The sequence below is a fragment of the Salvelinus fontinalis genome, chromosome 18 (genome assembly GCF_029448725.1).
Source record: "Salvelinus fontinalis isolate EN_2023a chromosome 18, ASM2944872v1, whole genome shotgun sequence".
Lineage (NCBI taxonomy): Eukaryota > Metazoa > Chordata > Actinopteri > Salmoniformes > Salmonidae > Salvelinus > Salvelinus fontinalis.
In genome coordinates this window covers 6,916,697-6,933,305 of record NC_074682.1, presented here as the reverse complement: position 1 = coordinate 6,933,305, position 16,609 = coordinate 6,916,697, and the positions used below count along the sequence as shown (strand labels likewise).

At 42.2% G+C, this 16,609-nt stretch overlaps 1 protein-coding gene across 2 annotated transcripts in view; it reads left to right on the top strand.

Annotated features, from left to right (window-relative positions):
• Positions 1-16,609, top strand: part of LOC129814868 (rho guanine nucleotide exchange factor 3-like) — a 96,930-nt gene that overhangs the window by 37,577 nt on the left and 42,744 nt on the right. For both annotated transcript variants that reach the window (XM_055867977.1, XM_055867978.1), the window contains one exon: positions 3,490-3,552. In XM_055867977.1, coding sequence (XP_055723952.1) covers positions 3,490-3,552 — 63 coding nt within the window. The remainder of the gene's footprint in view (positions 1-3,489; positions 3,553-16,609) is intronic.

The following is a 16,609-nucleotide window of genomic DNA, read 5'->3' as shown; positions in this document are numbered from 1 at the left end:
TGCGTAACTTGTTAGTAGTAGTCAGGCAATGTTAGTACATGACATGCATGAATGCATAAACAAGCATGTCTCAAAATAATTGATTCTTTATTCAACCTTGAATTCTACAATGTTCTATTGGTAGGTTATCCAATTGTAGCTGACCTTTTTGGCTTTTTGTTGCATCATCCAATCACATACTTACCACCTTTTAGGACAGACCGGTCACATATTAGTGAGACAAACAAGTCCTCTGGTCTGGAGGGAACAGAGGTAGTTTCACTGTACAGATGTAGGATCTTAATTTAAGCAAGTTTGTTACAGCGGGAAAATAATGTGTAGGGGTTGATACATTTTTTTGTAAGGGAAAATCAAGTCTGAAATTTCAAAGTGGAAGTTAAACTTCAGAAGCCTTTTTAAATCTCAAATACACTACAATTTTAACATTTCCTGCATTGCAGGAAAGTTCTCCTGCAACAGGGTGATCAAATTAAGATCCCACATCTGTATAGTGAAACAGAGAGCTACAGTAGTTACCATCTGTTGTGTACCCATGCACTCAGTGCCATGTGTGTGTGTGTGTGTGCGTGCGTGCTAAGTGTGTGCCTGCGTGCGTTTGTGGAGGAAGGCTCTTGTCGCCTGTTACTCTGCACAGGAAGTGTTGTTGCATGTTCCCTGGGGCGGCTGCACCTGCTGTGCCTCTACAGCAAAGACCTGAGTTAGTTTCAAAACTTTTACTCAGCCTAGTTTATACTAAGTCAGGCCGACAGGTTCTATGTGTATGATTTCTTTCAAATAGTGACCGCTGAGTTATCTACTGGATGAAAATGATGTTAAATTGTCTTTTTACCTAGCGATGGGGAGATGGGGGCTGGGAGTTATAGGGCTGGGGAAGTTGCACTGGAGAAGGAAAGGGGGTTGGTGATGGAGATGCTGAGTTGTTTCCGGGCTTCATCATATTCTCCATGTCAGAAAGTCTCTCAGCTAACTAACTGCGGAAAATAATGTGTGTAGGGGTTGATCCATTTTTTGTAAGGGAAAATCTAGTCTGACGTTTCAAAGTGGAAATTGCGTACCGGTAAATGACTAAGGATCGGACCCTTTTTTTTCAATTTTCGCCTAAAATGACATACCCAAATCTAACTGCCTGTATCTCAGGACCTGAAGGATGTGCATATTCTTGATACCATTTGAAAGGAAACGCTTGGAAGTTTGTGGAAATGTGAAATTAATGTAGGATAATATAACACATTACTTCTGGTAAAAGATAATACAAACATTTAAAAGTACATAACTATAGGGAACATACAAAAATTCTATGGTGATACAACATTTTTGTTTACACACTCCCATGAATGTCATACATGATGGATCATTAGCTTATACACTAACTTTCACACATCTAGATGGCCGGGAGGGGTGGGTGTGGAGCCAGAGACAGCAGGGGTTCAAACTGTAGAACCCAGTTCCTACATTTAAAATATAAAAATAGATTTTATCAAACAAAACTATGCTATATTTTATCTCTGGGACCCTCAGGAGGACAAATCAGAGCAAGATTACTGAATGTAAGTATATCATTTACCTTCAGAGGTGAATGTATCAAACCAGTTGCCGTGATAAAAGTTTTTTGTCGTTGTGCACTCTCCTCAAACAATAGCATGGTCTTTTTTCACTGTAATAGCTACTGTAAATTGGACAGTGCAGTTAGATTAACAAGAATTGAAGCTTTCTGACGTTATAAGACATGTCTATGTCCTGGGAAATGTTCTTGTTACTTACAACGTCATGCTAATCACATTAGCGCCCGTTAGCTCAACCGTCCCGGTATCGGGACATCGATCCCATAGAGGTTTTAAAATATGAGCAGGAAATGTTAATCATAAGGAAATATCTCTGACGCAGATGATATTTAAACCTTCAGGAATGTATTAAGACAGTGACCCTCTCTTCCATGAACTATTACTAATGATATTTTCAGTCTGACTGACCAGTTGTTTGTCTCTGAATGCTCAATAAAATAGTTAAAGGATGATCTAGAATAGTCCGATTACAGGAAAACATTTACTCCAGAAACCACAGTAGGCCTATGGGCACCAGTCCTTCCCTGTTAACCCACTGTGTATTTCCTGAGCAAAATCTATAGACCTACATCACAGGAGGTTGGTGGAACCTTATTCGGGGAGGACGGGCTCGTGGGAATGAGTGGAGCGGAATCAGTGGAATGGTTTCAAATACATCAAACACATGGTTTCCAGGCGTTTGATGCCATTCCGTTTGCTCCTTTCCGGCCATTATTATGAGCCATTTTTCCCGTCAGCAGCCTCCTGTGACCTACATTTAGAACCTGATTTGTTTGGGTCTGTTGGATGTTGTGTTCGATCAGCAAAACATTGAATTCTGGAATGAGTTTTTTTGGCCAGTCTTCAGCAATCAGAGAAATGAATGTAGCTTTATCTGGACTTCAGAGTTCTTTGTGTTCACATACGTTAGAGAAAAGTTGATACATTCTATGTAATGTAATTGCAACAATGCCCTTTGCGTAAGGGTTCCATCCGTAACAACTCCAACCAACACATCTGTGTTGAGCTCCACGTGCCCGATTGTTCAGTCTGGAAGATCCGTTGGAGGGTGTGGTGGGAGTTCTGTTGTAGGAACGATCTGTCATTGTTGTGTTCAGCTCCATAAGATGTGTGGGTCAGCTCTCCCGTTAGAAGACTCTGTAATGTTGTGTTCCATTATCAAAGGACTTCTATCTGTGTCATATAGCAAGTAGTCAGGCCTCAGAAATATGAAGATTTATCTCAGAGTTGTTCTGGGCTCATATTCACCAAGAGTAGGACTGCTGTTTTAGGATTACATGCCTTCTTGCCTTCTTGTTTGCCTATTCATTTAAAAAAAAAAATCATACTGAATGCAATTATATGGACAGAGGGGACTCCGGGGAGCTGATCCTAGATCAGTGCTCCTAGTCGAAGAGATTTTTCTTTAACACAGGCTTGAGTTCATACTGAATACATAACACACCTCAACACAACTCTCTTTCTGACACAATGTCCCATTGTTCAACTCCTCTCCCTGACCTCAGAGAAGCCTCCCGGTAGCCAAGCAGGAGAATTCTTGTTGTCATGGGAATTAAACTGTTATACAGCAACAACAATAACACACTACAACTTGTGTAGAATACAATGCCAAGTAGAAGGAAACAGTGGACGGAATCCATTTAGATTGACTGCTGCTAGAGGCCTAGAGGCATCAGCATGCTTCAGTACGGCTGGCGGCTAGCCGAAGTCGGCTAGGCGACCTGAACGAGTGCGCTTGCATACTCCCTTAAAAGACCATTGCTTGAAAAAACTCTTTTGGTTTTCACAGGGCAACCTGTAGTTTAGCAAACGTATTCGAGTGTGTGCCAGTATATCATTTTTATTCAGTTCCTCACATGTTACCTTGCTTCCATGTTCTCTATAAAAAAAACTCACCCTTTGTGTTGTGGCTGTTGTGTGTTTACAGAAGAAGAGGAAACAGAGGAGGAGGGATGTGGACTCTCTCAGCCTGTGCAGCCTGGACATCAACGTGAGTACAACTCATTCTCAGTATACTGGCTCTTCCTTTGCCCCTTTCTCCTCACTCTCTTCCTCTCTCTCTCACTTTCTACCCCCCCCCCCCCCCCCCCCCCCCCCCGCTGTTCCTAATGCCTCTGACATAACCTTGTAACGACCATCTTAGCGTCCATCTTCGACTTATGGTCCCTCCGGTTTTTCCCCCGTTTTTAAACCCTCGTACGGTTACCCCATCCCCTCCTCTTACCAATAAGTGATATTGAAAATTGGTGATAATTGAGGAACCTGCAGAAAGGACGATTGAACAACACTGATCAGAGGGAGAACACTGTCTCTCTCTCTCTCGACCCCCTCCCCTCTCTCTCTTTCTCTCTTTCGATGGGCTGTGTGATTGATACAATCAACTTGCATTACGAGACTCTCTGCTACCCTAAAGATCAGGCCATTTCCACGCTTATGCCTATTTCCCAAGGTCCGTGCTACGAAGACCCTTTAGTAAATAGCTAGTCTTGACATTCCCAGTCCTATAGTACATTGTGGTAGGCAACCTGTCTGTCTAGGCCAGGGAGACTAGTAAATAGCAGCAGTAATAGCTGGATACTTATTTCAGTATTTTGTTCTCCTTGGTTGGGCCTGTGTGAATGAATGCTGTGTATGAACCATTAAATCCTGAACTACTGTCTGTCTTGTACTGAAGTACCTTACAATACTACACAGCAAATTATCCAGTGTTAAAAAGGGCCCCCCGAGTGCCGCAGCGATCTAAGGCACTGCATCGCAGTGCTAGATGCGTCAAACAGATCCGGGTTCGATCCCGGGCTGTGTTACAGCCAGCCGCAACTGGGAGAACCATGAGGTGGCGCACAATTGGCCCAGCGTCTTCTGGGTTAGGGGAGGGTTTGGCCGGCTGGGATGTCCTTGTCCCATCGTGCTCTAGCGACTCCTTGTGGCGGCCGGGCGAAATCACGGTGACTTCGGTCACCAGCTGGACAGTGTTTCCTCCAACACATTGGTGTGGCTGGCTTCCAGGTTAAGCGAGCAGTGTGTCAAGAAGCAGTGCGTCTTGGCAGGGTCGTGTTTTGTAGGACCCATGGCTATCCACCTTCGCCTCTCCCGAGTCCGTATGGGAGTTGCAGCGATGTGACAAGACTAACTACTGTACCAATTGGATATCATGGAATTGGGAAGAAAAAGGGGTCAAAATGACCCAAGAATGTATATATGAACACTGAAAACCACTGGAACAGTGTTAAATTAACACACTGCTTAGTGTAAAGCCTTATTCAAATATTTCCATGAGTTTTTCCCATTTTCGGTCCTATGGACCAAGTGAGAACTTAAGCGAATATGTTATCATGAAAAAAATACATTATTTAACACAATACCATACATATTTCATAAAGCCTTATTTTGAGGGCCTAGTTTTACCCTATTTCAGAAGCCTGAAACTCATAAACATCACTTTGACTCAAAACCACATCCATCATTATCATATTTCCCAGCATGCTCTATTGCAGGTAGATTTTTAGAGTGGTTTGTTTCAATATCTATGTTTTTGCATGTACACTGATTAATTAATCCAATTACTTAGTTAGATTTTCTGCACCCGTTTCTGAAATGTTTGTTCCAGTTTAAGGTAGTCCTCAAAATGTTCCGAACCTTGGTACTCATTCTGAATAGAGAACGACTGATATAGATTTTTTTTCGAACCAATACCGATTTTTGGGGGTCAAGGAGGCCAATATTCAATATCATTAAATTACAAAATGTTGACAAAATTTCCCAGAGACAGCCATGTATGCATTAATGCATACATTTTTTAATCAAACAAAGATTTGACTTTACCAATCTAACTACATATAAACATAATGGTAATAATTGTATTTTAATTATACATTTTTGATAAACTGGGTAAATTAAGTTGGCATTGGCCTACTCACAATACAGGTGAATACATATTCAATAGGAGTGTGTGCATGCATTGTGTTATTGAGCTTGTTTTGGCTGATCAGTGGAGTCTATGGTGCCACTGATGACAATGAGTATGCCTTCCATTTGGGACAGCTGAAAATTGTTGTGCTGATTTAAAGAAGCAATAAAACTGGCCTTTTTTAGACTAGTTGAGTATTGGGGCGGCAGGTAGCCTAGTGGGGCGGCAGGTAGCCTAGTGGGGCGGCAGGTAGCCTAGTGGGGCGGCAGGTAGCCTAGTGGGGCGGCAGGTAGCCTAGTGGGGCGGCAGGTAGCCTAGTGGGGCGGCAGGTAGCCTAGTGGTTAGAGTGTCGGACTAATAACCGAAAGGTTGCAAGATCGAATCCCCAAGCTGACAAGGTAAAAATCTGTTGTTCTGCCACTGAACAAGGCAGTTACCCACTGTTCATAAGAATTTGTTCTTAACTGACTTTCCTAGTTAAATAAAGGTAAAATAAAACAATCTGGAGCATCAGTATTTGTGGGTTCGATTACAGGCTCAAAATGGCCAGAAACCAATAACTTTCTTCTGAAACTCGTCAGTCTGTTCTTGTTCTGAGAAATGAAGGCTATTCCATGCGAGAAATTGCCAAGAAACTGAAGATCTCGTACAACTCCCTTCACAGAACAGCGAAACTCTAACCAGAATAGAAAGAGGAGTGGGAGGCCCAGGTGCACAACTGAGCAAGAGGACAAATACACTAGAAGGCCAGCATCCCAGAGTCGCCTCTTCACTGTTGACGTTGAGACTGGTGTTTTGCGGGTACTATTTAATGAAGTTGAGGACTTGTTCCTGAAGTACCATACAATGCTGTTGGCTCTTTAGCTGCTTGTGTTGACGTGGACATTAATTAGCAGCCATTTCCACATTTTTAGAAGTAAGAGAACTCTACTTAGCTAACAGCCTAAAAACCACAACAACATTAATTTGCTCAATGGCTGTACTTTTAAAGCCCAGACCGAAGAAGCCTTGCTTTCCATCTCAGACAACAGCACAGTCAGAAAACAAAATAGCTTTGGGTGGTGTCAGGAAAATGCTTCCAAAGCATTGGTGCTAAATTATATGCCTTGAACTTGTGTTGGGCTGTTGGCTGTTTCCACAGAGTACATTCAGCGTGTCCTAACACAAAACCAAGCTGTGGAATCTGGTTCAAGGTGTTTTGCTACTTAGGTTTTTAAGTATTGAGGCAGTAGGGAGAGAATAGTTAAGGTCTGGATGATAAGGGAAGATGTGAGCATCTCTGAGTGGGGTGTCAGTTGATCGACAGGTCCAGAGCTGGGTAAGACAGATCTGGGTGTTTTACTGACACAATGAGGTCAGATCTGAGGTGGAACTGTGGTGTTTAAATGCAGACCATTGTGATGAGTACCGTCCGATCATTGTTTTGAAAACAGCACTCCTCCCCTTACCGATTCTAATGACTCAAGGGTGTAAACTCAGACAGAATAGGAAAAAAATATCCATGGAATAAATTGTTTATTTAAGATCCAAAATTCTATTAGAAACATTTTGTATTATCTTGTAAACTCTTCAACGTGTTATCATCAGCTACAGATAGTCAAGCGTGTGCTGTTTTCAGTACTCTAGTCAAAATGTCCATTGAATGTCCATTGTATTAAGAAGGTCCCCACAGTACCTACTATTACCAATACTAAACTATTATTTTAGGATTGACAGCCAAGCCAGGTCATGTGTACTGTAATCTATAGGCCCAGTGCTAGTTTGACTGTAGAGCCAGGGCAGGGCTAGAGCCAGGGGTAGGGAGAAAGGTGGTGTCACATGCCTGCTTGGCGTGTGTTCAGCAGGGTGACTGACTGACTGGCTGGCTCACACAATGGCCGGGCTCATACCCCGCTGCTGGCGGGGACCACTGGAAAAGGAGGCTAATGCTATTGTTTCTCCCCTTGCTCCATCTGATGAGGGAAATAGCCTATTGATTGATATCAAACGACTCAAGAGTAAATCCACGTGTATAGTCTATGTAGGACTCAGGACTCTATAAAGCTCCACTCTCCAGGTCGCCATTGTACATAAAGTTGTTTTTAACTGACTAGCCTGGTTAAATAAAGGTTAAATGAATAAACATATGTCATTCTGGACTACACTTCTTTTGACAGGGTTCAACATGAGTATTCATCCACCCTTTGAGGACAATTGAACAATTCTGTAGTTAAATTGACCCTAGTCTTGTGCTTCCATTTTTTCCAAGTCTCGTTTTTGCTCGGCTATTGGAACAAGCTTGCGAAAGCAGGAAATTGAGGTTAATTTGACTCGAACTGGTGTTTACCTGTCTAGTAACAACCGCTTATTTCTGTCTAAATCTGTCTAATCCTCTTGTGCTCTCCCTAGATGCTGTGAAAGCATTTGACCATGTGGAGTGGTATTACCTATTCTTTGCTCTGACTAAATATGGTCTAGGGGACAACTTTATAAAATAGGTTAAAGTTTTATATGATGATCCTCAGGCTGCTGTACTTACTAATGGGCTAAGGTCAAATAGCTTCTCTATACACAGAGGTACCAGACAGGGCTGTTCTTTGTCCCCTCTCCTATTTGCACGCACTATGGAACCATTGGCCAAGGCCATCAGAGTAACGCGTGCTATACAGGGGCTGCTCATTGGTGACGTTCACCATAAAATAAGCTTATATGCTGATGATGTCCTGATATTCATCTCTAGTCCCGAGACTTCAATTACATCTCTTGTTAATATTATTGAATTATTAAGTGAATTCTCAGACTACAAGATTAACTTAAATAAACCAGAGGCTATGCAACTTATTAACCTTCATTCTGTACCTAATACTTCTCCCCCTTTCCTTTTAAATGGTCTCCCTCAAGTTTTACGTATCTGGGTATATTTGAACTCCTAAATTCCAGCAAATGTACAAAGCCAATTTTGTTCCCTTGTTTGATACAATAAGACAGAATCTGGAACGCTGGAACTCTCTTCCAATTTCATGGTTGGATAGAATATCCCTTATGAAAATGAACATTTTACCTAGACTACTTTACCCAATCCAAATGATCCCAGTCTTACTCTCCAATAAGGTAATAAAGGATGTAAATGTATGGCTAAGTTCCTTTATATGGAGTAAACGCAAGCCAAGACTTAAAATGGCAATATTGCAGCTGCCAAGTTCTATGGGCGGCCTGGATCTGCCCAATATTAGGTTCTATCAGTGGTGTGCCCACCTATGTTATATTTCTAACCTCTATTTGGTTAGACATTGAGACTTCTTTTTCAAAATACCCCTTACAGGATCTTTTATTTTTCCAAAGTTTCAAGTCTGTAAAAGATCACTGCAATAATCCTATTACACTTAACACACTCAAAGTATGGAGGTCAGTTCAACGCTTCCTGGGAAGGTCCAAACTAACCTCTGCTCTTACCCCAATTCTTAACAACCCAGATTTTGGTCCAGGATTGCTGGATGCTGGCTTTAACTTTTGGCTTAATAACGGCACAGGCAGACTGAATTATTTATTTGCTGATACGATTTTATTGCCATTTGAGCAGATAGTTGAGAAATACCGACTCCCAAAGCAGGACTTTTTCCGCTTCCTACAAGTAAGACATTATATTTTGAAGAGCACCACCTTAATTGACAACCCTGATGTGTCTGTCATTGAAAGAATGCTTTTTTCCCCCACAAAGGAAAGTGTTTACGTTTGTTTTATGATGCTTTAAGGTCCTTTTCTACTGTTGAAACACGGAGGGTGAAACAAGTGTGGGAGAAAGAATTGTCTGTTACTATTGACGAAGAGATGTGGGAGGACATTTGGAGATATGCAAAAACAATATCTATATGTAATCGTACTAGAGCAATTCAGTTAAGAATAATACACAGATTGCATATATCCCCAACTCGCAGACATGCTTTTAACATCTCTTCCTCTTCTCCTCAGTGTCTTAAATGTAAAACTGATACAGGCTCCCTAACACATTGTTTATGGTCATGTTCTAAAATTGTTTCACTGTTAGGTCTACCTAGCAGACATGTTACTTCTGTGGGTAAGAGGAGGCTTTACAACATCCTTACTTTCGCAGCGAGGAAAAACATCCTCTTACAGTGGATTAGTGATCAGGTTCCTTCTATGAAAGATTGGCATAAGATACTATTTGAATGGGTGCCACTGGAATATCTGACATGTACATTGCATTCTAAAACAGATGAGTTCTACAAAGTATGGGAACCTTATCTAAATGATCTAGAACCTGAGGTATTAGCTATTATGCTGCGAGGATTCTCTGAGAATGGTGGTGATCTATTTGTTTCAGAGTTACACTGTACGTTCCATGTGTTGGACCTAATTTATTGGTTTAAAATGAGCTTTTGTTTAATTTCTGTTGGTATGTTTGTTTAAAATGTATATATTGAGAGACGCAATGATGGGGATGGGGTGAGAGAAGTGCCGAGCGGGGAGGGGAAGATGGTGTATAAATGTATGTATGCATGTATGTGTTGTATGTGCTTTGTCTTTGTATCTCTTAATATGGGTGAAAATTGTGAAATTTCAACAACAAAAAATACTGTTAAAAGAATAAATAAAAAATTCTGTCTAACCCAGCGTGAGAATAGTTTAACCTGGATTTGAGGACCATGGTATTGTGTCTATGAACTAGCGTCCCACAGACCTGTAGAAGGTAGTGAGGAGAATGTGTGCAGGACTTCCATCCCCACACAACAAGACTAATGAGACGTTTAAAGTATTCCATCTGGACCAAACACGATCCCTATATTCTTAGCTACAAATATCCTTTTCAGACAATTCCTGGAGTGTCACGTGAGAACGTTGTTCTGGGCTGCTAGTCAAGTTTGTGTATCTACTCCTGTGTACATTTACGAGTTGCAGTGTTATCCCTCTTGTGTATCCAAGATTGCCTATTTTTGTTTGCAATGACGATCTATGCTCTGTGTGTGTATGTGTGTGTGTGTGTGTGTGTTTGGTTAGATTCAGGAGTGTGAAGAGCTGACTATTTAACAGGAGACAGAGGAATAAACACAACTGAAACAACCTTCAACTGTCTCGACCATTTATACAAACAGAACAGTCTCTCTTTGTCACTAAAATATATGGATGTGTGCGAGAGGGAGACAACAGATTAAATGTAGAGACATTTATACGAGTTGAACCATTTACAGTGGGTCATATTGTATACTCTATCCAAGTTGGTCCAAGCCTTCTGTAACAGACTCCCTTGGTATCACGACAAACAAAAACGACACCTCACAAAAACGACAAAAAGAACTTCAAGTGCAACAAGAAGCAGAGCAGAAAAATACACTACTACAGTAATGTCCCCCAAAACACACCACTTTTTTAAACTAAAGTAAAAACTACAATATTGTATTTGCATATACCCTGCCTATTCTCCTCCCCCATATCGCAATTTGTGCCACCCATAAGTAAGAAACTTACATGCCAAGTATAGACCATATACTGTATCATATTCCTTACAGATTATAGAAAGAAGTCCTGAATTAGCCATTCAGACCGCAGTCCTACCTATCTACAGGTCATTGGAAAATGTGTATTTCTCCAGTAGGTTTCCGGAAGGAGAAAGCAAAAACACTACAATAATTACATTAAATACTCTTATACCTTAGTATTTATACCCTTGCTATTATAGTATTTGTTTGTGGGACAGTGCCCAAGAGGTAGCCAGACCCATGCCAAATCTTTTCAGTCTCCTGGGGGGGTAGGCTTTGTCGTGCCCTCTTCACGACTGTCTTGGTGTGTTTGGACCATGTTAGTTTGTTGGTGATGTGGACACCAAGGAACTTGAAGCTCTCAACCTGCTCCACTACAGCCCCGTCGATGAGAATGGGGGCGTGCTCGGTCCTCCTTTTCCTGTAGTCCACAATCATCTCCTTTGTCTTGATCACGTTGAAGGAGAGGTTGTTATCCTGGCACCACACGGCCAGGTCTCTGACCTCCTCCCTATAGGCTGTCTCATCATTGTCATTGATCAGGCCTACCACTTTTGTGTCATCGGAAAACTTAATGATGGTGTTGGAGTTGTGCCTGGCCGTGCAGTCATGAGTGAACAGGGAGTACAGGAGGGGACTGAGCACGCACCCCTGAGGATCAGCGTGGCGGATGTGTTGTTACCTATCATTACCACCTGGGGGTGGCCCATCAGGAAGTCCAGGATCCAGTTGCAGAGTGAGGTGTTTAGTCCCAGGGTCCTTAGCTTAGTGATGAGCTTTGAGGGCACTATGGTGTTGAACGCTGAGCTGTAGTCAATGAATAGCATTCCCACATAGGTGTTCCTTTTGTCCAGGTGGGAAAGGACAGTGTGGAGTGCAATAGAGAATGCATCATCTGTGGATTTGTTGGGGCGTTATGCAAATTGGAGTGGGTCTAGGGTTTCTGGGATAATATTGTTGATGTGCCATGACCAGCCTTTCAAAGCACTTCATGTACTTCATGCATGTACATTGATTCATTAATCAATGCATTTATCCTATGCTACACAAAGATAAATAACATACATTTTTCAAAACTAATCCAATCTGTTAGTTGGATTTAGTTATACCTGTTACTAAATGGTTGTTCGGTTTTATTGAAGTATTCTCATTTATTTATCTTTCTAACTCTGTCAGTCATTCTGAATGCAGATTGTGGGAATCCACTCTGACTGAAGTCCAATAGGAATTCAATAGCACTTTGCAATTCTGCATAATGTGACTTGATGCTGGTTTTGTTTCAGCTTTATGCTGGTCACCAGTGTCCAAAAACACAGCAAAGGCTGGTCACCAGCAAAAACACAACGAAGGCTGGTCACCAGTGGCAACACAATAAACGTTGGCCACCATCGAAAACACAACAAAGGCTGGTCTGCCGCTTGACCAGCATCCGACCAGCAATGACCAGCTTGGAATTTATGCTGGTTTATGCTGTTTTTTTCAGCCGGGGTTAATGTACTACTCAGATTCTTCCTTGGCAGCTCTGTGTTTGTAGTGGTTGTGAGTTGCCTCTCTCTCGCTTTCTCTCTCTCTCTCCCTCTGTCTGTCATCTAGACAAACTGTAAACTGTATGTGTATACTCTTAGAGATGTTTTACATATCCAGATGTTTGGGCTTTCAAGAGCTTTCCATTCAAAGTCTGTGTTATCAACCCAGCTGAACAGATTGTCAAACCTGATTTGAGTTCTAACGTCTGTGTAATTAGACACAGAGAGAAAAATCTCTGCTCCTCGGTTTTAATCAGCTATGGTTCTGATTCCTTGACGGGTTGTAGTGTCTAGCGCTATCTCGCTGTTGGAATAAAGCAGTGTTTTTCTGAAAGAAATAAACAATAAACAAATGCACACAAACACGTGTGTGTGCACACGTACATATGCACACACACACATTTTGTTCTTCTATCCTTGTGGGGACTTAAAATTGATTTCCATTCAAAATACTATTTCCCCCAAAACCTAACCCTAACCATAAACATAACCTTAACCGTAACCCAAAACTCTAAATCTAACTGCTAACCCCTAACTAATTCTAAATCTAACCCTAATTGTAACATTAACATCAACCCTAAACCTAACCCCTAATCTTAAAATAGCCTTTGTACTCATGGGGACGTGGGAAATGTACCCACGAGGGAGCATTTTCCCTGTTTTACTATCCTTGTGGGGACAAAATAAAAGAACCAACCCACACAACACACACACACACACACACACACACACACACACACACACACACACACACACACACACACACACACACACACACACACACACACACACACACACACACACACACACACACACACAGCTATGTCTTACTATACTTGTGAGGAGTTTTAATGGACCAACAATTGATTCCCATTCAAAATCATATTTCCCTAACCCCTAACTCTAACCCTAACCCCAAACCTAAACCCTAAGCTTCAAATAGCCTTTTTACAATTAAGGACCGGCAAAATGTCCTCACTTCTCACATTTGTTGTTTGTTTAATATTCTTGTGAGGACTTTTGGTCTCTTTTACTCTGGCCCTGGCCTGTACGCTATTGCCTAGTACTCTACTGCCTAACACCCTACTGCCTATACCCGAATGCCTAATACCCTACTGCCTGTACCCTACTGCCCAGACCCTACTACCTGTACCCTCCTGCCTAATACCCTACTGCATAATACCCTACGGCCCAAGACCCTACTGCCTAATACCCTACTGGCTGGACCCTACTGGCTGCACCCTACTGCCTAGTACCCTACTGCCTAATACCCTTCTGCCCAATACCCTACTGCCTAATACCCTACTGCCTAATACCCTACTGCCTAATACCCTACTGCCTAATACCCTACTGCCTAATACCCTACTGCCTAATACCCTACTGCCTAATACCCAACGGCCCAAGACCCTACTGCCCAAGACCCTACTGCCTAATACCCTACTGGCTGGACCCTACTGCCTAATACCCTTCTGCCCAAGACCCTACTGCCTAATACCCTACTGCCTAATACCCTACTGCCTAATACCCTACTGCCTAATACCCTACTGCCTGGACCCTACTGCCCAAGACCCTACTGCCCAAGACCCTACTGCCCAAGACCCTACTGCCCAGGACCCTACTGCCTAATACCCTTCTGCCTAATACCCTTCTGCCCAAGACCCTACTGCCTAATACCCTACTGCCTAATACCCTACTGCCTAATACCCTACTGCCTGGACCCTACTGCCTGGACCCTACTGCCTGGACCCTACTGCCCAAGACCCTACTGCCCAAGACCCTACTGCCCAAGACCCTACTGCCCAAGACCCTACTGCCCAAGACCCTACTGCCCAAGACCCTACTGCCTAATACCCTTCTGCCTAATACCCTTCTGCCCAAGACCCTACTGCCTAATACCCTACTGCCTAATACCCTTCTGCCCAAGACCCTACTGCCTAATACCCTACTACCTAATACCCTACTGCCTAGTACCCTACTGCCTAATACCCTACTGGCTGGACCCTACTGCCTTACTCTACTGCCTTACCCGACTGCTTAGAACCCGACTGCTTAGCACCCTTCTGCCTAGCACCCTTCTGCCTAGCACCCTTCTGCCTGTACCCTACTACCTGTACCCTACTGCCTAATACCCTACTGCCTGTACTAGAGGTCGACCAATTATGATTTTTCAACGCCGATAACGATTATTGGAGGACAAAAAAGGTCGATACCGATTAATTGGCCGATCTTTTAAATGTATTTATTTGTAATAATGACAATTACAACAATACTGAATGAACACTTATTTTAACTTAATATAATACATCAATAAAATCAATTTAGCCTCAAATAAATAATGAAACATGTTCAATTTGGTTTAAATAATGCAAAAACAAAGTGTTGGAGAAGAAAGTAAAAGTGCAATATGTGCCATGTAAAAAAGCTAACGTTTAAAGTTCCTTGCTCAGAACATGAGAACATATGAAATCTGCTGGTTCCTTTTAACATGAGTCTTCAATATTCGCAGGTAAGAAGTTTTAGGTTGTAGTTATTGGAATTATAGGACTATTTCTCTCTATACCATTTGTATTTCATATACCTTTGACTATTGGATGTTCTTATAGGCACTTTGGTGTAACAGTATAGCTTCCGTCTCTCTCCTCGCCCCTACCTGGGCTCGAACCAGGAACATATCGACAACAGCCACCCTCGAAGCATTGTTACCCATCGCTCCACAAAAGCCGCAGCCCTTGCAGAGCAAGGGGAACAACCACTCCAAGTCTCAGAGCGTCGTTTGAAACACTATTAGCGCGCACCCCGCTAACTAGCTTGCCATTTCACATCGGTTACACCAGCCTAATCTCGGGAGTTGATAGGCTTGAAGTCATAAACGAAGAGCTGCTGGCAAAACGCACGAAAGTGCTGTTTGAATGAATGCTTACGAGCCTGCTGCTGCCTACCATCGCTCTGTCAGACTGCTCTATCAAATCATAGACTTAATTATAACATAATAACACACAGAAATACGAGCCTTTGGTCATTAATATGGTCGAATCCTGAAACGATCATTTCGAACACAAAACGTTTATTATTTCAGTGAAATACGGAACCGTTACGTATTTTATGGCATCCCTAAGTCTAAATATTGCTGTTACATTGTACAACCTTCAATGTTATGACCTTCAATGTTATGTCATAATAATGTACAATTCTGGCAAATGAATTACGGACTTTGTTAGGAATAAATGGACTTCACACAGTTCGCATTGAGCCAGGCGGCCCAAACTGCTGCATATTCCCTGACTGCTTGCACGGAACGCAAGAGAAGTGACACAATTTCCCTAGTTATAAGAAATTCATGTTAGCAGGAAAAATTAACTAAATATGCAGGTTTAAAAATATATACTTGTGTATTGATTTTAAAGAAAGGCATTGATGTTTATGGTTAGGTACATTGGTGCAACGACAGTGCTTTTTTCGCAAATGCACTTGTTAAATCATCACCCGTTTGTCAAAGTAGGCTGTGATTCGATGATAAATTAACAGGCACCGCATCGATTATATGCAATGCAGGACACGCTAGATAAACTAGTAATATCATCAACCATGTGTAGTAAAGTAGTGATTATGTTAAGATTGATTGTTTTTTATAAGATACGTTTAATGCTAGCTAGCAACTTACCTTGGCTTCTTGCTGCCCTCGCCTAACAGATAGTCAGTCTGCACTCCACGAGGAGCCTGCATGGCAATGTAAGGCAGGTGGTTAGAGTGTTGGACTAGTCACCGGAAGGTTGCAAAAACGAATCCCTGAGCTGACAAGGTAAAAATCTGTCGTTCTGCCCCTGAACAAGGCAGTTAACCCACCGTTCCTAGGCCGTCATTGAAAATAAGAATGTGTTCTTAACTGACTTGCCTAGTTAAATAAAGGTGTAAAATATATATATATAAAAAAATAAAATAGGCCAATCGGTGTCCAAAAATACCGATTACCGATTGTTATGAAAACTTGAAATCGGCCCTAATTAATCGGCCATTCCGATTAATCGGTCGACCTCTAGCCTGTACCCTATTGCATAGTACCCTACTGCCTACCACACTACTGCATAGCATCCTACTGCCTATGCCCGAGTGATGGACTGTGCCATCCCCGTGGCCTCCGCA